At 52.5% G+C, this 26854-nt stretch overlaps 3 protein-coding genes and 1 long non-coding RNA gene across 17 annotated transcripts in view; 2 read left to right on the top strand and 2 right to left on the bottom strand.

Annotated features, from left to right (window-relative positions):
• Positions 1-744: 744 nt before the first annotated feature.
• SIDT2 (SID1 transmembrane family member 2) lies at positions 745-17497 on the top strand. Of its 9 annotated transcripts, XM_081270938.1 has the most exons (27): positions 805-1566; positions 3451-3572; positions 3839-4003; positions 4090-4135; positions 4545-4646; positions 4748-4831; positions 5548-5647; positions 5951-6016; positions 7085-7178; positions 7556-7608; positions 8340-8411; positions 8847-8918; positions 9102-9164; positions 9993-10111; positions 10377-10450; positions 10533-10599; positions 11127-11200; positions 11343-11466; positions 11782-11899; positions 12542-12678; positions 12856-12964; positions 13268-13344; positions 13523-13569; positions 13842-13947; positions 14520-14630; positions 15969-16082; positions 16167-17497. In XM_081270938.1, the coding sequence occupies exons 1-27, from the start codon at positions 1384-1386 to the stop codon at positions 16227-16229; spliced, it is 2562 nt and encodes an 853-aa protein (XP_081127064.1). In that variant the 5' UTR covers positions 805-1383; the 3' UTR covers positions 16230-17497. The 9 variants fall into 9 exon arrangements, 8 of the variants coding, with proteins under 8 accessions (XP_081127062.1, XP_081127063.1, XP_081127066.1 ...); XM_081270936.1 differs by having other exon boundaries at positions 745-1566; positions 13498-13947; XM_081270940.1 differs by lacking the exon at positions 12856-12964 and having other exon boundaries at positions 751-1566; positions 13498-13569.
• On the bottom strand, positions 17165-19683 carry LOC308636068. Its single transcript, XR_014019336.1, has 2 exons — positions 18694-19683; positions 17165-18516 (listed from the first exon to the last, which is right to left on the bottom strand). It is a non-coding gene; the product is annotated as an uncharacterized lncRNA (long non-coding RNA).
• Positions 19684-19827: 144 nt separating this feature from the next.
• Positions 19828-25248, top strand: TAGLN (transgelin). 2 transcript variants are annotated; one of them, XM_081271116.1, is made up of 5 exons: positions 19828-19969; positions 23474-23665; positions 23759-23936; positions 24235-24337; positions 24671-25248. In XM_081271116.1, exons 2-5 carry the CDS (start codon positions 23486-23488, stop codon positions 24813-24815), a joined length of 606 nt encoding a protein of 201 aa, XP_081127242.1. In that variant the 5' UTR covers positions 19828-19969; positions 23474-23485; the 3' UTR covers positions 24816-25248. The 2 variants fall into 2 exon arrangements, with proteins under 2 accessions (XP_081127242.1, XP_081127241.1); XM_081271115.1 differs by having other exon boundaries at positions 19830-19973.
• Positions 24911-26854, bottom strand: part of PCSK7 (proprotein convertase subtilisin/kexin type 7) — a 28250-nt gene continuing 26306 nt past the window's right edge. For 4 of the 5 annotated variants that reach the window (XM_081271011.1, XM_081271010.1, XM_081271009.1 and 1 more), the window contains one exon: positions 24911-26756. In XM_081271011.1, the coding sequence (XP_081127137.1) occupies positions 26406-26756 (351 nt within the window). In that variant the 3' untranslated portion in view covers positions 24911-26405. The remainder of the gene's footprint in view (positions 26757-26854) is intronic. The other variant, XR_014019326.1, reaches the window with a different exon arrangement.

The following is a 26854-nucleotide window of genomic DNA, read 5'->3' as shown; positions in this document are numbered from 1 at the left end:
TGTCATTGTATATGGTATACTGCTTATATAGTGACATAGTCTATGTTCGTTAAGGTGGCAAGCATAATTTTTGATGACTTCATGATAATAGTGCATTTAACCACTCCTTCTCAAGTAGCTTCTTTTGAGTATCCGAAATATCACAGTGAAAAGCATAGTTGCCCACACATTTGTATCTGTAACTGTTATTCTTTAGGATAGAATGCAGGAATGGAATTACTGGACCAAAGTGTATGTATCTCTTTAAGCTTCTTAAAAGAGTCAAAATATTTCAAAAGTTTCTACTGATTTACACTCAAGGTCAGCATCTTTCCGTGAGCTTTATAACAGCTCCTACAGAGCAGAGAAATAGCTCACGAGCTTGGAGGGCATCCTTACAGCTGTGTGACCCCTGCAGTGGGAGAGTCATGAATTCTTTCTGAAGTTCTGCCTCAGCTTCCCCTCTGCCGGCAGGGCCACTGCCCCGTCCGGTTTCCTAATTCGTTTTTTAAGTATCAGGGGAGAAAACGGAGCTGGAGTGGCGGAGTTGGTGGTGGTTGAGAATGTTAGCTGTAATGGCTGGGAGGGTGCAGGTTGGTCCTATGTTTGCATAAAGATTAAAATTTGTCAACAAGAACCCAACACTTGGAGATCCTTTGTAGAGACGTCCGCTTATCCCTACAGAAGCTTCCAGAGGGGGAAGCATATCTAAAGAGTAGGCAGGAGCGAGGTAGAAGTTGGAGAGGATGTCGGACTTTCCCCTTCAGCGGGAGGGCTGCGGCCCCTTTAAGGGCCAATCCGGGACTTGGCTCTTTAAATCTGTGTCAGTTTCCCCTGACGTCAGCGGGCGGGCCGGCCGCCTTGCTGTTTACAGCCGCGCGGCGCAGCTCACTTTCCCGAGTTCCGAGCGCTCCGAAGCCCCGTCCGCCCGCCCTTAAAGAGCCCGCGTCCCGGAAAACTCGCCGCCGCGCACGGCGTCCGGCTGCTATCCCGCCCCTCACCTTCCGACCCCCCTCCCTTCGCGGCCGCCCCTGCCGCCGGCTTCCCCTCCCCTCTCCCGGCGTCTCTGGGCTCCCGGCAACCAGCCGCCCGAGTTCCCACAACCCTGGCCGGGGGCTGTAGGGTCGCGGGGCCGTGCTCAGTCCCTCGCGAGCTGGGGTCCCTTCCTGCAGCCTTCCCTCCCCCTCCCCGCCGCCCCCTCCCCTCCGGGGCTCCTGGGAGCGCCTCCGCGGCTTCGGGGAGGGGACGTTTCCTAATCTCAGGCCGGGGTTAAAGTTCTGGTCCGGGTGAGATGCTGGAAGCTGCGGCCGCAGCTGCAACCCGTCCCGAAGGTGTCCTGTCGCCTGTCTCCGCCGCCTCCACCACTGCTACCGCTACCGCTGCCACTGCCGCCCTGCTGGGGCCATGTTCGCTCTGGGCTTGCCCTTCTTGGTGCTCTGGGTGGCCTCGGTCGAGAGCCATCTGGGGGTTTTGGGGCCCAAGAACGTCTCGCAGAAAGACGCAGAGTTTGAGCGCACCTACGTGGATGAAGTCAACAGCGAGCTGGTCAACATCTACACCTTCAACCATACTGTGACTCGCAACCGGGTGAGGGCTGGGGCTGGGCCGGTGGTGAGTGGGTGAGCAGAAGGGCTAGGCTTTGCTTCCACTCCCCTGCTCTTTTAGGAGGCCCCATGAACCAGGTACCCGGCTGGGGTTGTTTCCCAGAACCACACGGGAGCCTTTTGACCAATCCTTTTTTTCACCAATGTTTCTCTGAAGCTCCAGCGGTACAGTTTTTGAAGTTATCATATTCCCATCTTCTCTTCTACCTGTTCCCTTCCACCATCTGTGGTCTGAGCACACTGGGCCTGCTCCATATCCTGACCCTCAGTATCTGGTAGTCCTGTGGGGTCTGAGTTCAAGGGAAGCTTGCTTGCTACTGGGTTTACCCAGACAACCGCAACAAATGAGACAGGCCTGCAACTGAAAGGCTCTGCCCAGGCAAGTAGAACTCAGACTCTCTGGGGAGATGAGTGGAGGACTTCCCAGTCATCTCCCTACTTCAGAGAGCCAGCTGGCCTTCCAAGTGGAGGATGGTAGAGATAAGATCAACAGCAAGTTGGGTGGCAAGGGAAAGGGAGTTAATCCATCCCCTTTGAAGAATCTGCCTCACGGTAATTTTTCTTTGTTTTTTTCCCAAATGTGAGAGTTGAGAATGGGTGTAGTTAGGCCTGGGAAGTCTAGACCCTAGGTAGAGCACACTAGGAGAGCTCTTACAGTCAGGCTGGGTGGTCTCCTGCCTAACTTTCTTGCTCTCTCTGACTGGGTCTAGATTTACTGGAAAGCAGTGGAGTTAAAAATGGAGAATCTGGAATGCTTTTCAGGGCAGACAGGGTTTGGTTTCTGGAAGGCCAGGATCTGCCTTTAGTACCTGGTTTTCTGAAGTTTGATCTCCTCCTGCTTGGAGTCCTTCTCCCCCCCCCCCCTCGTATCTGGGGTCAGCCCAGAGCTACCATGTCTAACTGGGTATAGTGGCACACTTCTATGATCCCAATTACTCAGGAGACTGAAGCAGTAGGCTCACAAGTTCAAGGACAGCCTGGACAACTTAGTTTACCCTGTTTCAAAAAATAAAAAAGCTGGGGATATAGCTCAGTGGTAGAATGCCTCTGGGGTGCAATCCCAGTAACACACACACACACACACACACAAAAAAAAAAAAAAAGCTGTGATCTGCGCCTTTAGAAAAATACTACTCTAAGCCTTGGGCTTCAGTACCCCAATAACAAACATTTCCAGGATTTATTTATTTATTTTATTTAAGCTCCCACTGTTCTCTGTATATTCCTACATAGCTAAGGATGAGGGTATTATTGTATACCAGAGGAAATTAAGGTTCAGAGATGTGAAGTGACTTCTCTACAGTCCTGTCCTTTGATCAGAGCTAAGGATGCAACTTAAGTTTTCAACACCTCCCACATTTCCCCCATCATTTTCCTACCCCATCCCCACTGGGCTCTGGCCTCCACTTCAGTTGGTGAACCAGAGCTTCCTGCTGGTTTCGTGGCTTACAAGGAAGAAGGTTGCAAACGCTTCTTGCTCTTCTCTATGTGTGTGTGTGTTTGTACGTGTGTACATGTACAAAATACTACTAGAGTACATGTGCAGGCCTGTGTGTCCCATGCGCATGGAAAGGAATGGGCAATCTTAGAAACTCCTGAGGTCTCCACTGTCAGGGTGCTGGCCCCTTGGTGCCTGGTCCTGCTGCCCCACACACACCTGTGGCCAGGAGCCAGCCTCTTCATGAACCTCTCCTTTCACTTAGCACCAGTACCTCCTGGAGACAGGGTTTATTCTAGCATCAGAGCATAGATGGTGTCCCAGCCTGACCAGGATGGATGAGGGAGGGCAGGGCTCACAGACTCCGGTGGCATGTGTTAGTGATTGTGGGGAGAGGTTTGAGTGAGGGTACCTCCATGTCATCTGCAGACCGAAGGCGTGCGTGTGTCCGTGAACGTCCTGAACAAGCAGAAGGGGGCGCCTTTGCTGTTTGTGGTCCGCCAGAAGGAGGCTGTGGTGTCCTTCCAGGTGCCCCTAATCCTGCGAGGGCTGTGAGTAGGACCTGGAGATGGGGGAGGGGTTGTCCTGGGCCAGGCCTTGCTTGGAGCCTCACACAGGAGCTCCCCTGTTTCTTCTCCCCAGTGCCTGAGCCCAGAAGCTGGTCAGTAGCTGAAGGCCAAGTCAACCAGCCTGGAGCTTGTCAGCCTAGGGCTCAGGAGGTGTGGGAACCTGATGGGAAGAACTGGGCCTTGCTTCTCTGGAGTGGCAGGCCAGCTGGCACGGTAATCACATTGTGACTCTCTGCTTTGGGCCACAGGTATCAGCGCAAATATCTCTACCAAAAGGTGGAACGAACACTATGTCAGCCCCCTACGAAGAATGAGTCTGAGGTCCAGTTCTTCTACGTGGATGTGTCCACCCTCTCACCAGTCAATACCACATATCAGCTCCGGGTCAGCCGAATGGATGACTTTGTGCTCAGGTCTGTAGGGTAGAGAGGGGACCATGGGGACCAGCTTCATTCCTAAGTCCTGGGTGTGACTATAGGGGATCTTCTCTGTCCTGCAGGACTGGGGAACAATTTACCTTCAATACCACTGCAGCCCAACCCCAGGTAAAATCCCTGTTGACCTCCTGTTGAAGGAGAAATGGGAGAGCTTAAACATGAGAGCAAGAGTGGTCAGTGGTGTTTCTGGGGCTTACAAGTGTTTACTTTCTCCACGGAGGGTTTCTCTGGAAGCCCTGCAGTGATGAGGGACAGATATTCAGCAACAGTACAGAGATATGGGTCTGGTTCCCATCTTTCCTACTCTGCCTCCCAGACACTGCCTTGAGTGCCCAGCTGTGGTTGAAGGGGGGTGGAAAGCAAGTGTGCTTATGGTCAGGCCCCTCTCCCCAGAGAGCCTCCGCTGCCCAACCCAAGAGGATTCTGGGGCCTTGCTCTGGGGAGACTGTTCCTTCTAGGGGGGTAAAGAGAGCATGCTCATGAGGTAAGATTCTCTTTGCCTTTGCTGTGATCTCAGTACTTCAAGTATGAGTTCCCTGAGGGAGTAGACTCTGTGATTGTCAAGGTGACGTCCAACAAGGCCTTCCCCTGCTCAGTCATCTCCATCCAGGATGTCCTGGTAAGTTGCCTGCCCTTTTGCTTTCCACCTATGAGTAGCAAGGCCATTAAAGAGAGGGGCCAGGTTCCTGTCCATCTGTCTTTTCCCACTTTCCTCTATAGTGCCCTGTGTATGACCTGGACAACAATGTCGCCTTCATTGGCATGTACCAGACTATGACCAAGAAAGCAGCCATCACTGTGCAGGTAGGAAGTGCACATGGTCCTGTGGGGGATGCGGCTTACAGAAAAGCTGCTGGCTTTCCAAATCCGCTCCTTGTTCTCTGCCCCATTCCTACTCGAAACAAGCTATCTAGTTCCTGTGACTTTGGATCCCCTGGTATGTGTGAGTTGAACTATAATCCCAGTCACCCTTAGGAATAGAAAGAGCAGAGTTCCCTTTCTTGTTGTCTTTATTTCATTTTTATAAGGTGAGTGAGGAGAGGAAAGGGGCTCTAGGGTCCTGTTTAATACTAGGTGTTATCCTTGGCAAAGGCCACGACCTATTCTGGGGACAGGGAAGAGGAAGTCATGTTTTTACCTCACAGTATCAAACCCATGCATCTGACAAGTAATATGGCATCTCCACATTTTTTCTTGGCTGTTGCTCAGCCTGAATTAGGACAACCCATGTGAGGCACATATAAATTTGCTCACCTGGCCATGGTATAGGTTTAGGGTTGAAGTTCTGCAACTAGAAAATCCTGGCTCTTCCATGTAATGGCAACATGACTCTTAGCTAACTTCTCTAAGTCAATACAACAAGGATAATAATAGTACTTCCTTCAGGGATCTTTTTGAGGATTAAGTAAAATAATATATTAAAGAGCTTAGCATAACATCTAGCCCAAAGTAAGTATTCAGAAAAGTGCTGTGTCCATGATGGAATGATCCTCCTCCTCTTCTACCTCATCATCTTACAGCGCAAAGACTTCCCCAGCAACAGCTTTTATGTGGTAGTAGTGGTGAAGACTGAAGACCAGGCCTGTGGGGGTTCCTTGCCTTTCTACCCCTTTGTAGAAGGTAAATTTTGTGCCCTGGTCCTGGCTTGGTATGGGGAGGTTTGGTGGCTTCCTGGGAGTTGGAAGTACCTGCATGGCTGTTGGTGGATCTGATGAGAGATGTTTTTTTTTTTTTTTTTTTTCCTTTTTGTGGTGCTAGGGATTGAACTCAGGACCTCATGTATGCTAAATGTGCGCTCTACCACTGTGCTATTACTAGCCCTCCAGATCATGAGGTTTTGGCCCTGAACTCTGTGTCCTGCTCCTACCAATTCTAGCTAAGCTCCAGGTAACCATCTTTGGCACTTTGACATTTTTCTTCCAGATGAGCCAGTCGATCAAGGGCACCGCCAGAAAACCCTGTCAGTGCTGGTATCTCAAGCAGTCACATGTGAGTGTGCGGAGCTGAGTGGGATAGGGAGCTTCTCTGGTTATTCCTCTCACACCTGGGAGAGAGGGTGCTCTCTGATTGGGAAGGGTGACAAGGACCTACTCAAGTAGGCTTACGGGTAGGGAACAGGTATCTTGGCAGACTTCAAGATGGAACGATCCTGGAGGTGGATCCAGTGTAACGTGGGCGAAAGATGGAACAGCTGAGTTCTAGTGCACTCTCTGTCACTTGTCAGCGGAGGAATCTCCTAGGTCCTTTGCAACAGAAATAATAAGATAGTCCTATTAAACTCAGTTGTTAGGCTTAGCAGAAAATTAGTAGCAAAGTGCTGGACCCTAGATAGTACTCAATAAATATTTACTGAGTGATTGAATGGGGCTTTTTTTTTTTAAATGTTTTTTTAGTCATCCATGGACCTTTATTTTATTTATTTATTTTTTATGTGGTGATGAGAATCGAACCCAGTGCCTCACACATGCTAAGCAAGCACGCTGCCACTGAGCCACAACCTAGTCCTCATAAATGGGGCTTTATAAACTTGAGAGTATAAGATAAAAATAAGGGATTTTGATGAGAGGAGAAAAGCTGCCCCTTGAGTGACTCATTGACTCAGCAAATATTGATTGAGCCCCTCCTGGGTGCCAGGTGCTGTCCCAGGGCTATAGTTCTCAAGGAGCTCCTGTGTAGACGACAGGAGGCTGTTGCTATACAGGGTGCCGAAAGTTGTGATGAGCAAAGGACAAGTCACTGTGGGAATGTAGGACTGAGAAGGCATCCTAAAAGGCACAGTCCCTGTGCTGTGGTTTGAATGTGGTCAAGATGGGGTTTTCGAGAAGTAGAAGAAAAGTTCTAGCCCAAGAAGCAACATGAGCAAAGACAGGATCATGTCAGAGCTTAGTGCAGTTAGAGTACTGTCAGTTGTTCATACTGGCTGAGGCACTGCATTTGAGGGGTTATGTGGTGAGAGGTTGGGCTGGGCAGAGGAGCCAGATAATGAAGGCCCTTGGGCATCATGATGGTAATGTTGAAAGGTTTGTGTTGTCCACCTTCCTGCTTCCTTCCCTGTAGCCGAGGCCTATGTTGGTGGGATGCTCTTCTGTCTGGGCATATTTCTCTCCTTTTACCTATTGACCGTCCTCCTGGCCTGTTGGGAGAACTGGAGGTAAGATGGAACTGCCGAGCCCTCCCCTGGTCTAGGGTGGGTGGGCAGGGGGTATGAATGAGATAGCCTGGCAGGATCTGAGCTGGCTCAGGGTTATCTCCTAACTGTCCTCAGGGCAATGCAAGGTAGGTGCCTATTAGAATCTGTGGTCCATAGGCCACTTCTCTGGAAACTGACCAGGAAGGGGAACCTCAATCTCTTTCCCAGGTATAGAGACCCCACATAGCTCCTCAGCCCAGGAGGAACCCAGGATCAAGGTTGGGGTTTAGGGTTATAGGAATCAGAATGAGGTAGAGAGGGTAGAAGGGAGGTCAACTTAGCATGGAGGGATCTTCATCTTACCCAGTCTGGGTATCCTCTTGATTCTGTCACTGCAGGCAGAAGAAGAAGACTCTGTTGGTGGCCATAGACCGAGTCTGCCCAGAAAGTGGTATCTCTAAAGGGCCCGGGTGGGAGGGCAGGATTTGCTTAGTCCTAGGGAGGGAAAGTGGTGGATGGTTCTCTGTGTGGTTAGAGGAGGAAGGGTTGTGGGTTTCTGAATGTTTGGATTGGGAGTGACATTCCACAGATGGAAGCAGGGCTGGTATCTTCTGCTGTCCATCCCTATGTGTACCCTGGAAGCTGTTGTGTGGTCTGTTCTCCATGTCTAGCTACGCTGTCTGTCACAGGCAGTGCTGCTTACAGTCTTTGAGATTATTAACTTTCCATTCTCTCCCTCCCCCCACCCTGCCCTCTCTTTCTATTCTTCCTCCTGCTTGGGACCTTCTCTCTCAGCTTCTCTCCTTGGTAAGCTCCAGGTGCTGTGGGTAGAGGAGCTATTGTCAAAGGGGAGGGAGGTGAAGCACAAGGGCTGTCTGGGGGAACTTGAGCAGCTGGATGTCATTTGTCCTTGCTGCTGGTAGCTTAGTACATGGTTTCTTTGACTTCCTCTCTCTTTAGGGAGAGCACAAGGTGACGTGTTTCCATTGAACACATTGGAGTTCAGGGCATCTGGTAGTAGTGGTGGGTGGTAGTGAGGTCTTTGCCTGGAGAGGTACTTATTCTTCACTGTTGACGTGGTCCCTTTATAACTGTCTTCTTTGGATTGTCCCTTTCTTCTTCCCCCTGGCCCTAGGCCTCTCTTTGCTTCCAGGGTAAGGGAATCTTGACTTCTCATTGCAGGGCACCCTCGGGTCCTGGCTGATTCCTTTCCTGGCAGCTCCTCCTATGAGGGTTACAACTATGGCTCCTTTGGTACGTGTCAAAACCAGAGACTGCTTGCCCACTGCTGAAGTGGCCATTGGCTTTTTTTTTTTATTATTGATTTATTATTATTAGTTGTTCAAAACATTACAAAGCTCTTGACATATCATATTTCATACATTTGATTCAAGTGGCTTATGAATTCCCATTTTTACCCCTTATACAGATTGCAGAATCACATCGGTTACACATCCACGTTTTTACATACTGCCATATTAGTGTCTGTTGTATTCTGCTGCCTTTTCTATCCTCTACTATCCCCCTCCCCTCCCCTCCCCTCCCCTCCCCTCTTCTCTCTCTACCCCATCTACTGTAATTCATTTGCCATTGGCTTTTTGATGCCTGTGCCCTCATAGCTACTCAGAGCCCCATCGGATGGGTCCAGTGTCCCTTCCCCACATACCTCACCATTTACATTCCCTGCAGAAAATGGTTCCGGATCTACTGATGGTTTGGTTGACAGTGCCGGTACTGGGGACCTCTCTTATGGTTACCAGGGTAAGTGGGACAGGCAGGGGTGTGTGGTACAGGGCTGCTGTTGGCTGGGTGAAGCGTCATGGTGGGCGGTTGCCTCTTCTGCCAGATGCTGGAACCAGCAGTTGCCTGCTGTTCTGCCCCTGTCCTCCCTTATCCTTTCCTCCTTGGCCCCAGTTCCTTGGTAACTTTCCCTTTCCTTTGAAGGGCACGACCAGTTCAAGCGGCGCCTCCCCTCTGGCCAGATGCGGCAGCTGTGCATTGCCATGGGTAGATGTGGGGAGGGGGTGGGGCTGCCCTGCCAATCAGCTCCTGCCAGGGCGGTTGACTGGGGCCTGCTGGCTCCAGGGTCAGAAAGATGCTTGGTGCATGGCTTCCTCATCTAATGCCAGTAATGCTAGCCTGTGTGTCTTCTGAGAGAGACAGGCACTGGCCCCTGATGCCAGTGGGCTGGCACCTTGGCCACCACAGGTCAGATGTTATAGTTTGCTGTCTCATTTGCCAGCACCCTTTCTCCAGTCTGCTGGGGACAGGCTCCTGAACATGGGAGTCACATTCTGGCCTGTGGGGCTTTGGTTAGGTGAGGTCATAGGAGGAAGCTTCTGTAGGCAAGAGACAGATGAGGTCAAGGAGAGGTGCTCTTCCTGGAGGCAGCCTCTTGCCGTTGCCTGCACCCCAGGCTCAGTGGGTCTTGAACTTAGCGAGGTTCCCAGCAATGTCTTCTCAGAATCCACATGGCTGGGCACCTTTTAATCAGCATGACTGGCCAAGTTCAATCTTGTTGCTTGTGTTGGGGCTTGGGGTCTGCTCAGTGTCCTGCCTGGGAGCCCTACCTTAGGGAGGAGAGCCAGGAGGGGAGCAAATCTGGAGCTGACCCTGGTTGGTGGCCTCTTTGCAGAACTCCTGTCACTCCCCCCTGACTTAGGAGCACCTGATGTCTCCCAGCACCTGGGCCCACCTCTACCCCAGCTCTGAGCCTGAGTCCACAATTTGCCACTTCCCCAGAGCCTAGTAATTTTGACAATTGCCTCAGATGGGTGGGGGCAGACCTTGGGTTTTGTGCCCAACAGCTGACCCCTTTCTTCCTGCCCTTCTCAGACCGCCCCTTTGATCCAGTGGGCCCTCGACCACGACTGGACTCCATGAGTTCCGTGGAAGAGGATGACTATGACACACTGACCGACATTGATTCAGACAAGAATGTCATTCGCACCAAGGTCTGACACCATGCGCCTGGCCCTGGTCAGGGGTTTTCTGAGGAAGGGACCTTTTGAGGCCCTAGCCACCTGGTTCATCAGGGAAGCACAGGGAGAGCGCTCAGTGGAAACTAACTTTCCCTCCGACCCCTTGACCCCAGCACAGTCCCTCTTGGTCTAACTGGTTACAGCAGTGGGATAGCCTAGAACCCTGAGCTGGGCCTGTCTGAGGGAGGCCCCTTCTCCCAGCTAGTGGTAAGTGGGGCTCACTCCTGATTCTCCTCAGCAATACCTCTATGTGGCTGACTTGGCACGGAAGGACAAGCGTGTTCTTCGAAAGAAGTACCAGATCTACTTCTGGTGAGCAGGACAAGCCGGTTCCTTGTGGGAGGTGGAGAGCTTCTCAGTCCTGCCCACCTCACTGCTCCTTGCTGCTCCTCAGGAACATCGCCACCATTGCTGTCTTCTATGCCCTTCCTGTGGTGCAGCTGGTGATCACCTACCAGACGGTGAGAGGCAGGGGCTGGCTCAGTTGGCCACAGTTCAGGACTCTGCCCTTATGTTCAGAGCCTCCTATCTGGGAGCTCTGCAGTGAGTGCAGGTCTTAGATTCCATTGCCAGGTTTCCAATCCTAGCTCTGTCTATGAGCTGAGAGGCTTTGGAAAAATCAGTTAACCTCCCTGAGCATCAGTTTCTTTGTCTGCAAAATGGGGAAACATAAAAGCAATGTTGTGAGAATTTTGAAACAAACATCACAGGACTTTGTAAGAGTTGGTTTCTCTTCCCTTTTCTCTAGACTGTGAGACAGGAACTTCTGTCATGATCATGCCTTGGGTTTTCAGCCACAGCTATGGGGGTGGATAATGACTGCCACTTGGCATCCCTCTTTTCAAAAAGAGCATGTCCTCTGGGCACTACATGTACATGCTGTGTGTACACTTACCGTCTTGTCAGTCTGGCCAAGGTGGTGTGGCATGGGCTGTGAGCTGAATCTGGCACGTTAGCAGCCACATTTCCTGCCCCACTCCTGCTGCAGGTGGTGAATGTCACCGGGAATCAGGACATCTGCTACTACAACTTCCTGTGTGCCCACCCACTGGGAAACCTCAGGTGGGAATTGTGCTGGGAGTTCCCCTCTCCAGGGCAGTGGTGAACTGGGGAAGGGGCAGGGGCTTTGTGAAGTGCCTGCCTGGGCTGGGGAAGAGGCCTGAGTGTGAGGCCTAGGCAGTGTGCCTTGTGTTGTTCCCTCTAGCGCCTTCAACAACATCCTCAGCAACCTGGGGTACATCCTGCTGGGGCTGCTCTTCCTGCTTATCATCCTACAGCGGGAGATCAACCACAACAGGGCCCTGCTGCGCAATGACCTCTATGCCCTGGTGAGTGAGCTGCTGCCTGCTGAGACCAGCTCCGGCACACACTCTGAGCTTTGGCTCTAGTGCATCCTTTCTGGCAGGCATGGCCTTGCCCAGCCCAGCTCTGCTGTGCCCAGACCTGCCCTGCTCAGCCCGGTACTGCCCCATCTTGCTCCACCCTCTCCTCCCTTGTCCAGTCTAGCCCTGCCCTGCCCTGCCCTCTCTGCCCTGCCTGGCACGTACACCCACTCAATATACATCCCACTCTGCTCCTCTAGGGGTTCTCTCTTAGGGGTCCCTTCTTCCCTTCCCATTTCACTTTCTCTTCCTCCCCTGTAGGAATGTGGGATCCCCAAACACTTTGGTCTGTTCTATGCCATGGGTACTGCTCTGATGATGGAGGGGCTGCTGAGTGCTTGCTATCACGTCTGCCCCAACTACACCAATTTCCAGTTTGGTGAGCGGCGTCTCCCTCTTCTCTGGGTAAACCTAGAGCAGGGATCTGCCCGAGCCCTCACCCACGGGATCCCCACGACAGCTGTGTAAAACCTCCCAAGCCTGGGGTGAGGACATATGAATGCACATGTCTGAAGTATAGAAAACAGGCAGCTGTTGATCTTTTCCTGCATGGAGGCATGTGTCATCACTGAGAACAGAGGACATCAGGAAGTGGCCCCTGGTGTCAGGGTGCTCACAGACTAAGTCATTCAGACTAAGTTGACCTTGTCATCGGGTCAGACTCTTGGTGACCATCATTGTGGTGGCAGGGACATTAGGGACTACTGGAGCTTAGGTTAAGTACCAACTCACCCTGTGGCCATAAGGAGGCATTGGGCTCTCTCCTCTTCTCTAATTGTTAGGCCTGGGAGTTCTCTGCTGAGGCCTGGTAGATGTTTCTTTTTTTTTTTTTTTTTCAACCAAGAGATTTTATTGGGGGCTGCCTGAAGGGGAAGAAAAGGAGAGAGCAGAGAGAGGAGAGGAGGAGGGCAGAGAGGAAGAGAGCAGAGAGAAAGAGAAAGAAAGCAGAGGAGAGAAAGAAGAGGAAGAGGGCAGAGCCTGGTGGTACTTCTGTAGTTCACTCCTGCGTCCCCCAACCCAGATACGTCATTCATGTACATGATTGCTGGGCTCTGCATGCTGAAGCTCTATCAGAAGCGGCACCCAGACATCAACGCCAGCGCCTACAGCGCCTACGCCTGCTTGGCCATTGTCATCTTCTTCTCCGTGTTGGGCGTGGTGAGGGCCATTCACACACGTGGGTGTGCACATCCCCTTCCACCTCCTGCAGGAGAAATCTTGTTCCTTCCCTAAGGGAAATCCTAGCCTGGCTGCGCAGCCAGCCCTAGCAAGGACAGGCATGGGAGTGGGTGCCAACAGCACCCCTCAGCTATGCCTCCTGTGGCCTCCTGACAGGTCTTTGGCAAAGGGAACACAGTGTTCTGGATTGTCTTTTCTGTCATTCACATCATCGCCACCCTGCTCCTCAGCACACAGCTCTATTACATGGGCCGCTGGAAGCTGGGTGAGGGCATGCTCAGGGCAAGATGTATGAGGGGGAGGCTGGGAAGCCCCCTGGAATGAGGGGTCAGTGGCCTCAGGGACTTGGACCTGCAGAGACCCCCTGGTTATGTCCTTCCACTGGAGATCAAGCTTGTCCCCCTGCTTTGCTCCTTGGCCCCTGTGGAGGTACCAGTGGGTGAGGAATTAGAAAAGGCCTTGGCATTCCTGGGCTCTCTGGGCCCTGGCTCCTCTCAGCTGGCATAGGCCAGGGGTCCAGCAAAGAAGGGTGCCCATGCCGTTCAGCTACGTGCCCTCCTCCTTGCAGACTCGGGGATCTTCCGCCGCATCCTCCACGTGCTCTACACGGACTGCATCCGGCAGTGCAGCGGGCCCCTCTATGTGGTACCTGCCCAGCTCCCCAGCCCCTTTCTCCTCCATATAGTCAGTTCCCTCCAGGGGGATAGGGAGGTGTAGTGGGAAATCCAGGGTAGGGGTGGGGAACAGCTGACTTGGGCCTTCTGCCACTTCTCTCCCTATTTCTCTTCCCCCTCTCAGTCCCCGTGTCTCTGCTTCCCCCCAGGACCGCATGGTGCTGCTGGTCATGGGCAACATTATCAACTGGTCGCTGTGAGTGTGGCCATTGGCTGTGGTAGCCTGGCTGGGCAGACAGCTGGGGATGTGGCCAGCCACTGGCTGCCTCAGGGGCTATGGACAACTTATAAACCTTGGGCACCAGAAATTGGGGCTGAGGAGAGAGGTGTTGGTCCCTGGGTTTTCAGAATCTTCTGTGAGCTTCTGAACCAAGTCCAACATCATGGTCAAGCATGGTGGGTGGGGGCAAAGGAGAGCCTTCTGCTCTCGGCCCTCCCCTCTTCACTAGCCTCTCACCCTCTTCCCAGGGCTGCCTATGGGCTCATCATGCGCCCCAATGATTTTGCCTCCTATTTATTGGCCATCGGTATCTGCAACCTGCTGCTTTACTTTGCCTTCTACATTATTATGAAGGTGAGCGGGGAAGGACTGAGCCTCCTCTGTCAGCTTCTCTGCTTCTGGCCTGCCAGACCTGCATTGAGGTGGAGTGAGAATTTTTCTGCTCATCTTGTCTGTGCCAGTGGGGTTTGAACAGCAGGAGGCTAGACCCTCTTGTGTTTGACCCCTGGGAACCACTGCTGGGCAAGATCCCTGCTACCAAGCTGCATCCCAGCCCAGGGCCCTTTGGTTGCTGAAGAGGTTGAGGAGGTGTAGCTCATTTTGTCAGCGATGGGCTTGAGCCTCTAAGGACCGGGGGCTTCCCAAGGGACCCCCAGGCCATGCAATGGGAGAGGAGAGCCCCCTGGCCAGGACCCTTTGTTGGCACAAGGTTCTGGGTACATGGAAGCCCAGAGAGGGTGAGGACCAGGCTGCTTGCATGGGACTAAATGAGCTTGTAGTCATGAGGTGCTGTGAATCCAGGAAGGCTTCCTAAGGAGTGAGTCCTGGGAGTCTGAGAGGCCTAAGAGAGGGGATCCAGGGAAGGCCAGGATGTGGCCTGGGGGAGTCCTGGCTCTCAGCCCACTTCTCCCCTGACCCCCACCCAGCTCCGGAGCGGAGAGAGGATCAAGCTCATCCCCCTGCTCTGCATCGTCTGTACCTCTGTGGTCTGGGGCTTTGCACTCTTCTTCTTCTTCCAGGGACTCAGCACCTGGCAGGTGAGGAGTCACTCCCAGGCTGATTTTCACTGTGGGCCAGCACTTCCATAGTTGCTTTCTTATTACTTCTCCTGATATTCAACATTCTAGCACCAAGATAGCCCCATTTTACTTATGAGGCAGCTGAATCTCAGAGAGGCCAAGTGACCTCCCCAGGGGCACACAGCCAGTGAGTGGCAGCTGGGGTTTCAAGCTAGAGCTGTCAGACTCTCTCCCCAACCTCAAAGGGCACTGCTGTGTGTAGGGCTTTGAATCTGTAGTCAGAACTAAGTCTGACATGATATCTACCTATGAGGCACTTATATCTAGTTCAAGAGAGTCACTGATCTCTTGCGTTTTTGTTTTTCAGTTTTATTTATTATTTTGGTGTTAGGAATGAACCCCAGGCCCTTGCACATGCTAAGCAGATACTCTTATCACTGAGCTATATCCCAGCCCCTAGTTTATATCTTGCTGTTTACAGCATATTTAAAATGAAGAGCAAGGGTAAGCTAGGATATGGGTATTCAGGACAGAGGATGGAGAGGCCTCTGTGAGTTAGGAGGTCCAGGAAAACTTTCTGAAGGAAGCAGGCTTTGCTCTTGGCCATAAAGGCTCTGGGTGATGGGGAAGAGCCCTGTGGCCCAGAAATGCTTGACCTGAGTAATGATACAGAGGTAGAAATGAATAAGGTAGATTTGGAGGTCAATGAATGTACCAGTTTGGGAACCAAGCAAGGACTGCAAGATCCTTGAGGGCAGGATGGGTTGTGGTCCTGCCTGAGCCCTTAACTTAGCAGATAGCCCTGGATACAGGGTGGGTGATCGGTAAATGTTTGGGGGGTAGAGGTTGTAGATGTTTGGGGGGTGAGGTTGTAGATAGAGTAGGGAGGACCTTGGGAATCTCAGGTCGTGGCTGCTGTTGTCTGGAGCAAGGTTATGACCTGACAGTAGTGCTGGAGAAAACAGTAAGCCTGAAGGACAGATGAGAGCAAGGGTTAAGTCCAAGGCAGGGTGCTGAGTTAGGAGTCAGCTGTGTCTTTGGGGATCTCTTGAGTTGATGGCATCTTCAGTTAATCATGTCTCCCTGCTTTTAGATAAGGGAAGAAGAATCTGAAGGTGGGAGGATGAGACTAAAATAAAAGGAAAGAATAGAAGGCAGCAAACTTGGGCAGAAATTTGTAACAAAAGTCCATTTCTTAGATGTGGGGGATGAGGACCAGAGACAAGTCAGAACAAGGCGCTTTCCTGACCAGCTGGGAAGTGGGGGTGTCCTGGAGTGATACTGGAGGTGGGCCCAGCCCTAGCCTTGCCAGGGCAGGGCAGGGTCAGGAGGCAGCTCTCCCTGTACTTCCCCCAGAAAACCCCTGCAGAGTCAAGGGAGCACAACCGGGACTGCATCCTCCTCGACTTCTTTGATGACCATGACATCTGGCACTTCTTGTCCTCTATTGCCATGTTTGGGTCCTTCCTGGTATGTACTGAGCCCAGGTGGAAGGGTGGGTGGGGGCAGAGGTTGCCTCTTTCCTCTGTGCCTGATGCAGTGGCCATCTCCCAGGTGTTGCTGACACTGGATGACGACCTGGATACTGTGCAACGGGACAAGATCTATGTCTTCTAACAGGAGCCAGACCCTTCGCTTCACCTCATGGGGCTCTGAGCTCCTCTGTCACCTGCCAGGTGCTTCTGTAGCTCTGGAGGTGTGAGTCCCAGGCCTGCTGCCCAGCACTGGGTGGCAGCGGGACGGCAAGGTCTAGTCCAGACCTAACTTGGGACAGTCACAGGGTGGCATGGGCCTCGCAGCTGCCCTCTGCAAGGGAGGAGGCCTGCTCCCTGATACCCCAGACATTGGCCAAATTGCTGCTTTCTTCTCAGTGTTGGGGCTTTCTGTGGTCTCATCCCTTGGCTGTTTGTCCCTCTTCAGGAGGAAGGAGAGAAGGCAATGCCCTCCCCATTTCATGCCTTCCATTCTGCCCATCTTTCTCCTCCCCCTCAGCCTGGGACCCAAAGCCCTTTCTTCCTCCCATGCTCCTGCTCCAGGGCCTGGACTGGGGCCTGATTCTCTGCCCTGACCCATGATCACAGTTCTCTGGGGCTGTTCCTGGCTGCCATCACTGCCCAGGATGGATATGGCTGTGGGATTTCAGGGGTTGGCTGGTTGGTGCCAGGCTTTTGGTGCTAAGGCCTGCAAGGGGCCCAGGGCAGGACCCTCCTCCCTCGACGTGCACTTGGGCTGACTCTTTAGCAATGAGAGTCAGCTCAATTTGAGAGCTGCCTCTTGTCTGAAGGGCTGGATTCAGATGTTACCCTCTCATCCCATGAGTGCTCAGACTGATGCCAGCACCAGGATTGGAAGGAAAAGTAACTCACCCGTCCGTCCCTTCCTGTATTTCTATGCCCTCGGTCCTGCCAAGCCCCAGCTGGGGTCTTTCAGTGCCATTGACAACTGCCCAAGAATGTCCAGGGGCAGTGAAGGGATGGTGCAGAGCCCAGCCTTCACCATGGCCACAAGAGTCCCAGTGCCTACTTTAGAAAGAAAGGGACATGCCATTGTCCTTTATGTCCCCAGGCTCAGCCTCACTCTAGGACCCAGGGCTGGCTTCTGAGTTTCCGTCCAGGCTCCAGCCAAGTTCTTTGTTGGTTACACACACACACACACACACACACACACACACACACCTTGGAGTTTACAATGGAGATACCCCCAGCTCTGGGCCTCCTGGCCACTCCAGTCCTTGGCTTCCCTTCACCTCACCTGGTCCATTCCAGATGCCAAGGACAGGGGCCATCAGGTCAGGCCTCTGCCTCGGGGGTAGGAATGTGCATTATTCTCCCCAAGTTGTTTTTATAGCTCTGCTTGGGCTGGGGAGAGGAGATGGGTCTGGGTCTTTTGTTTCAGAGCCCTGGTTTGTCTTTCCATGCTACGGTTGTGTTTGTGTTTTCTATGAATGAGTGCATTCAATAAAGAGACAACCAGATGCAGTTCCTGGGCCCTTGTTTGCTCTTATGTCCTGGGTGGAGATGTTGACACTGGTTGTGGTGAGGGGCAGTGTTCTCCAGGTCCCATTTCTCCTGAGACCTTTCTCTTTTCCATGCCATGGTTGCATTCGGTTTCTTGATTCCCCCGTGTTTTTCTCTGCCTTGAACAACAGCATTAAGTCAATAAACATTTGCTGGGGGCCTACTTTATACCAGGCACTGTGCTGGGCACAGATATTGGAAAAGCCTTTGCCATGCAATCTACCCTCTAAGATCCCTCCTTACCTGGCAAATAGCAACTGCCTCTACCTACCTGGCCTCCACCCACCCTGCTGAGACCAGCTTCATTTCTGCCTGAGCATTTCCCAGCTCTGCAGGCTGCAGGCCCAGGCAGTGCTCCCGGATATGGCTTTAGTGGACAGTGTGTGCAGGCCATGGCAAGGTGGTGGTCAGGGATGGCAAGATGGTAATGGTTGGTGGGCAAGCCCCATGAGAAGGAGATTTTGAGATATTCTTGGAAGGTTTGTTTAGATTTTAGCAGGCCAAGGACAAGACTTGGGGGCCAAGGAGTTGTGAGTTCAGGACATTAGGTGAGTTCAGAGGTCTAGGTGTCTGGGAATGGAGGGGTGGGCTTTTCTCTTGCTGATCTTTAGCTTCTCTCCTCTTTTCCCTTCAGGCGCCACTGAGAGGCACTGTAGCTCTTTATATCACTAGGCTCTGGCGCTGGCAATATTAGCTGTGGTGGGCGGAGCTTCTGAGCCAGGCTCTGCCCCTCCCTGCCAGGCCTGTCTGTCCCTCCTGCAGCCTTGCTTGGCTTGGGGTGTTGCCAGATATGTGTGTACAGTGGAGAGCATTACATCCTCCTTACCAAGTCTTAGGATGGTGGGAGCCACAGCAGTAGCCCAAAAACCCTACTGGAAGTCTCCCACCTTTTTTTTTTTAAGAGAGAGAGTGAGGAGAGAGAGAGAGAGAATTTTTAATATTTATTTTTTAGTTCTCGGCGGACACAACATCTTTGTTTGTATGTGGTGCTGAGGATCGAACCCGGGCCGCACGCATGCCAGGCGAGCGCGCTACCGCTTGAGCCACATCCCCAGCCCTCCCACTTTTTTAACCTATCCCTTCTCAAGGCTCCTGTAGCAAGCCACAAGCAAGGTGTCAGTGGATCTCCCTCTTGGGGTGATGTAGTCTGGTCTGTTTTCCAGGGTAGGTAGGGCGGTCCCTGAGTTCAATCCCCACTTCTAAAGGGAGGGAGGGATGACCCAACTTCCTGAACCTTCTACCCTAGTGTTAGTGTCTCCAGCCCTGCTGTGCTTTGGAGAACTTTTTTTCACTGCCCTCTGGATGGGGCCACTGTTCACTACAGTACTGCTGAGCCCTCAAATCCTACTCCCTCCTAAAGTATGTAACTCAAGATGAACCCCAACTGAAAGCTGTCCCCAGGATGGTACAACTGAGAAGAGTGGGTATGGCAGATGTGATAGTACCAGTCTGCAATTCCAACTATTTGGAAGATGAAATAGGAGGATAGCAAATTGTAGGCCAGCCCCAGAAACTTGGAATGTCTTGAAATTAAAAGGGCTGGGAATGTAGCACAGTGGTGGAGCACACCTGAGTTCAATCCCCAGATTGCAAAAAAATTTAAAAAGTGGGTGTGACAACTTTCCTAGTGCCCATCAGAGGTGGACAGGGTGCCTGTTTCTGCCACTCACCACTCATCATGTGGCCTCAGTCATCATAAAATGGGGATAGTAATAGAGGCTCACGATGTGGCTGTGTTAAGTGACAGTATTTGCAAAGTGCCTGGCATGGAGTAGGTCCTTAGTAAAGCATAGTTCTCACCTCTGACTAGTGTTAGAAGCCCCAGGAGGAGAGAAGGTGACTGTTTTACCCCTACAAGTCCCAGGGATCCCCAGCTCCCTGGTCCCTTTCCTCTCTGGCAGACTCTCTTGAGTTCCTCCTCCCAAATTCGGGGGCAGGGAGAAGTGAAGCAGGAGCAGCCCTAAATCCGGAGGCAGGGAAGGCCTTTGTGGTCCTGCCCATAAAAGGCTTTTCCCGGCTGACTCCTGCCGGCAAGCATGCCCCGCCCCGTCCCGCTCCATCTCCAAAGCACGCAGAGAATGTCTCGGGCAGCCCCCGACAGACTGCTCCAACTTGGTGTCTTTCCCCAAATATGGAGCCTGTGTGGAGTCACTGGGGGGCGGGGGGGAGGGGACCAGAGTCGGTTTCCTCGGCAGGGAGGGGGCTGAGGGCGAGCTGGCGGGGAGGCTGACGTCACCACAGTGGCAGCCCTTTAAACCCCACACCCAGCCTCTGCCCCATCCTGTCTGCCAAGCCCGGACTCGAGGCCATACTCCCTGCTGCCAACTCTGAGGAAGCCCTGTGAGTGAGTACACTCTCCAGGCCTGGGAGGGAACAGGGGCTGGAGCTCCACGCAGTGGTGTATTTCAGGCAGGACTCTCCAGAGGTCTCCAGGGTGGTGGGCTTGCTGGCTGGGAAAGACCACCACCCTCTCAGTTTGTATTCCCAGGCTCCAGACCTGAGCTGTCCATTTGATGCATAGGATGGATCCCTGGAGTCCTGAATTTGAGACTGGGTAGCCCCAGTCTTCCTGAAATGCTCAGATGATTTGGCTGGTGCAAAGGGCTGCGTGGTGGAAACAATTGGCATAAGAGGGAGGCTCCACATTTCTGTGACACTCACACTACAGGGTGTATGTGCAAACTCAAGGCATTGCCTGATTTGGCCAAGGCTGTGTGTCCCCTCTAGGAGAAGTCGAAAGAGGTGAGGGCCACGTGAGGTTACTAGTTCTGGAGAGCAGTGGCCCCTTGGCTGGTCCCAGGGCTTGAGCAGCATAGGGGAACCCCAGAGTGAGCTCCTAAGGCAGTGTGAAGGACCACAGAACTCTTTTTCTTTCTCTCTTTTCCTTCCTTCTTTCCGTGGTGCTAGGGATCAACCCAGGGCTTCTTGCATGCTAAGCATCCCTCTACCACTGAGCTATACCCCCAGCCACATAGAACTCTTGCATTTCAGAACAGGCTAGAATTCTTGCATTTCAGAAAAGCTGGAGAGTTTCTCTTTCTGGGAGCAGCTTCTTCCACAGGCTGAAAGAGTCCCCCCCCCCCCCCCCCGCCCCACTACAGGCAGATGGGTGGCAGGTTCAGGAGCTTTGAAGAAATAGCTGGTCAGGTTGGGGATTCTTAGCCCTTCCCACTGTGTCTCAGTGGTTTGCCTTCAAAGGGTAGCTGTGAGGTGGGCCATGTTTATGTAGTAGGGGTAATTTTGGTCCCTGGAGTTTAGATGAGCCACCCCTAGTACTTTAAGGGATCTGGATGTGCTCACTCTTGTTTGCTGTGTTTTCTGGTCATGACAGCAGGGGTCCCACAGTCCTGGAGAAACCCCTTGGTCAGCTTGTTCTTCTAGGCTCTGGCTGGAAGAAGGTGCTTCCTGCCCTTTTTTCCACTGCCCACCCTCAAAAAAGGGCTTACCTCAGGGACAGGAGGCCTGAGAAGGAGCCACAGGGCAGGAGCATCAAGGCTGAGCACCAGTCCTGTGCCTCCTGTCCCCAGAGCTTTGTCTAGAAATGCCGCTGGTTGGGCTGCCCTGCCTCTTTCTTTCCTTCTCCTCTTCCCAATGTCTTGAAGGTGGGACTGGGGTGGCTTCCATCAGAGGACTCTAAAGGATGTCCTGGGACTCTCCACTTTCAGTATCTCCACCAGGAGGGAGGCAGGGAAGAAGAGAGGTGCTGGGTGGAGGTGACGCGAAGAGCATTTCATTGCCCTTCCTTGTTCTGACCAAAATCCAAATATGTCTCTAGATCGAGGGGCTGCAAAGTTGTGTTCTTGTCACCATGAGCCTTGACTCCTTGACTTGTACTTTCTCTCCAAACCTCTTGGGACAGAAAGCTGCCAGTGGGGTGACACACTCTCCTTTCATGCTGTTCCTCCCTTGCCCAGCATGCGGTGTGGGTGTGGGAAGGCAGATGTGAGGGTGGGTGGGGCAGGGGATAGAAGATGATGAACATCTTGGCCTGGACACCTATCTGGGATGGTGGGACAAAGGTCCAGATGGAGGCTGGGTGGAGGCCAGAAGGAAGGATTGGCGGAAATCAGTTGGCCGGTCCAACTGAATTGTGACTTTTGGCTACAGTCCTTTGTGCAGGAGCCTGTGGGTGGGCCAGACAGTGGGTTGGGGGACGGAGGGTCTTGGCTATTTGCAGCTGACCAAGGGAACACTGCCTCAGGATTCCCCTGCATCATCAGTTGGAAAAGGGGTGGTGGGCTAAGAATTCAACTGCCCCCCAGTGCTCAGAGCACCGAGTTCTTGCAATGACTCACCTCTACCTTACAAATGAGGACAGAGACTCAGAGAGAAGGCTGGCATTGAGAGGAGGTTCTTGCGGGGGTTTTTGTGTTTGTTTTTGTTTTGTTGTTGTTTTTTTCTCTCTCAAACTTTGTCACGGGATCAGGGAATGATTTTGAGAAAAGGATGGGTGTTGGAGAGGGTGATGATCATTCACTGTGTTTGTCTTCCTGGCCAAGGCTGGCCCTCTCATGTTCACCTGCAGGAGACCACTAGGACTAGGCAGTTGGGAAATAGTTCACAGATGCTATGTCATTTTCACCACCCTCTGCATGGATCATGTCATCCTGTTTCACAACTGAGGAACATCAGCTCAGCAAGGCTGTCCGCCACAGGGAAAGGAAGGGCAAGACAATGGAGTTGGCCTGGGACCAGAGTGATGTGATGACGAAGCTCACTCTGCTTCCCACGGGGTGGGGGATGGAGAGAGTGTCCCAGCCCTCACATGTGAGAGGTGAGGGAGGATGCTGACTGCCTCCATCCTCACATCATTCTCTCCCTCCCAACCTCTGACTTTTCAGAGGCCATGGGATGGGTCTGGCCTCCTCTGCTACCTCTTTTGGAAGGCTCTTCAGATAAATCCATACCAGGGTGACACCTATGGCCAGGTCCCATTTCTCTTGACCAGCCACACCCATGTCTGCCCAGAAACCCATGCCCCTGCTCCTGTAGCCTTCCCTCTTCTCCAAACCCAGGCCCTGAAGCAGCAGCTGTGGCCTGGGGTGGGGCTTCCCATGCTCTGGCTGGCAGATTCTTGGCTCTGGAATATCCCTGGGGGGCCCTGACTTCTCGGTTCCCCAAGCTACTACAGTGGCAGGAGCCTGAGGGGTGGGGAAAAGTGAATGGGTACGTCAGCTCCCTGGAGGAAATGCAGCTGCTCTGCCAAAGACTCTTGGGCTTTGGTGGCTTTGCCAGTCTCAGCCTCTTCCGCTGTAAGGCCAGAGACTGAGTGGACCTGGCAAGGAGCTGAAGTTTTGCACTTCCAACTTCTGTGCTAATAAGGGTTGGAGGTAACTTGTTCCTTGAGGCAGAAGCAGTAAACTACTTCACTTCTAGCTGGACAATGACAACTTCTGGCTTGATTTTGGGGGTTGATATGACCTTTGGAAGGCCCTTCCAGTGCCTCTAGCCAGTCTTGACTCTAGACCATGGCACAGGTTCTAGCCTATTGTCTGCTTTTGTAAATAAACTTTTATTGACACATAGCCATGCTCATTTGTTTATGTATCGTCTATGACTATTTTCATGCCACAACAGCAGAGAAGATATGGCCCATAAAGCCTAAAATATTTACTGCCTGATTCACCTATAGACAAAAAGTCTATAGATCCCTGCTTAGAATTCCGAACCTCTTATGTCCTGGGGTTCAAGTTCAGAAAGGCCTCTACACTAAGGGGATGGGTCTGGCCTAAATGAGCTGCAGTAAATGTCTTTATGCAGAGCTAGAAATCTGCCTGGCACAAACGAAAACAGCAGTTTCCTAATTCTGTGACCCTTTCCCTTCTCTGCCCTGTTGTGATTTAGCTCTCTTGCAACATGGCCAACAAGGGTCCTTCCTATGGCATGAGTCGTGAAGTACAATCCAAAATTGAGAAGAAGTATGACGAGGAACTGGAGGAACGACTGGTGGAGTGGATCATAGTGCAGTGTGGCCCTGATGTGGGTCGTCCAGATCGTGGCCGCCTGGGTTTCCAGGTCTGGCTGAAGAATGGCGTGGTGAGTGGCACCCTGAGAAGGGGAAGGGGGCTGGGGTTGTGCCATCCTGAGGTGCAGGGTCAGGACCTCTAAGATGAGTTCTATGCCTGGCAGATTCTCAGCAAATTGGTGAACAGTCTGTATCCCGATGGCTCCAAGCCAGTTAAGGTTCCAGAGAACCCACCCTCCATGGTCTTCAAGCAGATGGAGCAGGTGGCTCAGTTCCTGAAGGCAGCTGAAGACTATGGGGTCACCAAGACTGACATGTTCCAGACTGTTGATCTCTTTGAAGGTACAAAGGGAAAAGGGGCTGGAACCAGTCGGGGGAGGCAGGCAGGCAGGTGACCAGGATTCTGAGGCAGGGAGAAGGAATGATCAAATATGCCTCATCCAGGCTCTAGTAATCTGTACCTAGCAGTAACAGGAATTGCTAAGAGAATGCTACACCGTACCAACAAGGACTTACTGGAGCCTCCTTTGGTTTGGGGACAATGCTTGTCCCTTTCATTCTGAGAGACAGGGGCTATCTCTGGTGAAGTCCTGTCTATATCGTCCTGAAAATGTCCGTTGGCTGCTCTTTCTTTTTATAGGCAAAGACCTGGCAGCAGTGCAGAGAACTCTGATGGCTCTGGGCAGCCTGGCAGTGACGAAGAATGATGGGCACTACCGTGGAGATCCCAACTGGTTTATGAAGTATGTGGCCACCAGGGATCTCAGCCTGATCTCTTCATGGGATGGGGGTGGCTTGGGCTATTCAGCTTGTGGGAATGATCAGAGGAAGCAGAGCTCCAGGAAGGTACCAAGTAAGGGTCTAGGATGGGAATTTTCGTTTATGCTTCTTGACTCCTTCCTTTCTTCTCTCCTGTGCTCAAGAAGGTTCCTCAGCCTCTGGGGTCAGCTAGATGAGGGGGAAAAGAGTGAAATCGGAAAGGAATGGAATCTGATGAGGAAGCAACTGAGGGACTAGAAAACAGGTGGAAGATACCAAGTTCTGGCGAGTCTTTATCCTGGTTCCTCTTCTTCTAGGAAAGCCCAGGAGCATAAGAGGGAATTCACAGAGAGCCAGCTGCAGGAGGGAAAGCATGTCATTGGCCTTCAGATGGGCAGCAACAGAGGGGCCTCCCAGGCTGGCATGACGGGCTACGGAAGACCTCGGCAGATCATCAGTTAGAAGGGGAGGGCCAGCCCGGAGCCCTGCTTGCCCGCCCGCTGGCTGCTGCCTTCCTGCTTAGCCTGCCTCACTCGCAGCTGTGTGCGTTCTTAGCACTGTCCAGGTGTAAGGCTGTCACTGGGCAGAGGAGACTGCACAGTGGCAGCTCTTCACACCCCCCAGCCTCAGCCCTATTTCTTACCTCAAAGCACCACTGCCCTGACCCCTTCTCCCAGCTGTACCCCCACCTCTACTGTCTCCCTGTCCTAGGCTGAGCAGGGGGACACGGGCTGGGATAGTGTGGGTATGGGGCAAGCTCATTCTCCTCCTTGGCAGCAAGAGCCCATTGATGGAGACCCAGCTGGCTTTCCCCCATCTTTTTCTGGAATTTTCCTTTTGGGGTTAAAATTCAAAAAGGAAAAAATATATATATATATACGTCCATCTTTTCTCAGGCCTGTCTGGCAGAGTTTGATTTGCCCTAGTCATTCCTGTTATGGTTCCAGGAAACCCAAGCAGAAAGCAGGTGGCATCTGGGGTTCGGGTGTGTTCCTGGCTGCTGTCCTTTGGAGGACTCTTCATGCAGGCCATGGACAGGAGAGTGAATCTTGAGGACTAGAGGGGAAGAAGAGCCACCTGGCTCCTGGCATTAGCCCTGGGCAGGCAGAATAAATGGGGAGTGGAAGAATTGTTTGGAAGCTTTTTATTTTGGAAAAGCTGTGCAGAAAAAAAATCAACAAAATGTTGCTGTGAAAAATCAAATCTTAAGCATTAAAAAAATTCAAATCAACGAATCAGCTCAGAAGGGAGGAGGCCAAGAGAGGGAGCAAAAGTAACAGCCTGTCAGGCGGACAGAGGCCTCCCGGGGGAAGGCCATTTCCCTGAGCACTTTGCAGAGGAAGACAGGGTGGTCATAGGGTTAAGTGGCAGTGGCTCCCCAGGCTGTCTCCTAAAACACTTGTCTCACACCTGTCCACAATCCTGCCACAGACTTCCTGATGAAGTGGCATGGGCCCTGGGGAGGAGTGCCCCTTCTCAGCTGTACCAGGAGCACCATACTGATCCTTCAGAAGGAGGAAGGGTTGGGGGTGACGACAGAGGGAGTTAGGGGCACGTTCAAAGTTGGCTTCAGACCAGGAGTGCAGGGAGGGACAATGGAGGCAGCTGCTGGTGGGCAGGCATGTCGAGGGTTTTACCCAGCCTCCCACAAGCCCTCTTCCCAAGTAACCCAGTCATGTTCCTGGCGATGCAGGTACCTTCTCCACCCATGCATGAGCAGGGGTCCCTATGACTTAGATCACTGGCTTGCCTGAGAGAGAATGGGGATGGAGGGAGGCCTGCTCCGTGCAGGCACCAATCCCTTGTCTAGGACCTTCTCACCAAAAGCTCCCAGTCTGTGGGAGAAGGATCCTGTGTTTCACCAGACTGTTCTCTTCCATCAGTCCTCTGCCACTTGTACTGAGGAAGGCCCTTACCCTCCCGGAGGGCAGCCAAAACATGCTGTTTAGGCCTTGGGTTCCATATGTAAGCATCAGGACTGCTTTCTCTCCAGAGCTCCCCAAAGTTGGGAAGGAAGAACCTGTCCCACATTGAGTCTATCAGGCCCTGAGGTCAACAAATCTGCTCCTCCTTTCCCTGCAACAGGTCTAAGGGTTGGTGCCGAGGATTCTTGTTCTGGGACAGGCTCCAGTCCTCTTCATCGAGCAGGTCTGAGGTGAGGAGGCCAGAGGTGGTAGAAGGGCCCCCTCTCTCTGTCTCTGCTCCATCTAGATCCTTGCTGTTGCAAAGTGGCACTGATTCTAGCTCCGTCCCCTCTTCCTTGGATTTTCGGCTCTGTTGGGGCCAGTGGCAGGGTCCACTCCTACAGCCTGGAGTGGAAGCCACATTCCTCTGGCTCAGATATACTTCCAGCATGTAGTAAATGGTCCAGAAGATGGTGAAACATCCCACCAGCACCAGGGTCTGGAGAAAAGTCAGGCATCTATGTTAGGGACTGCTTCTAGCCCAGAACCATGAGCTCGGGGAGTCTCCCCTTCTGGACATGGCTTCTCTCACCTCTA

Source organism: Spermophilus citellus (assembly GCF_964194105.1).
Source record: "Spermophilus citellus genome assembly, chromosome: 2".
NCBI classification, from domain to species: Eukaryota; Metazoa; Chordata; class Mammalia; order Rodentia; family Sciuridae; genus Spermophilus; species Spermophilus citellus.
This window is presented reverse-complemented; position numbering and strand designations above follow the sequence as displayed.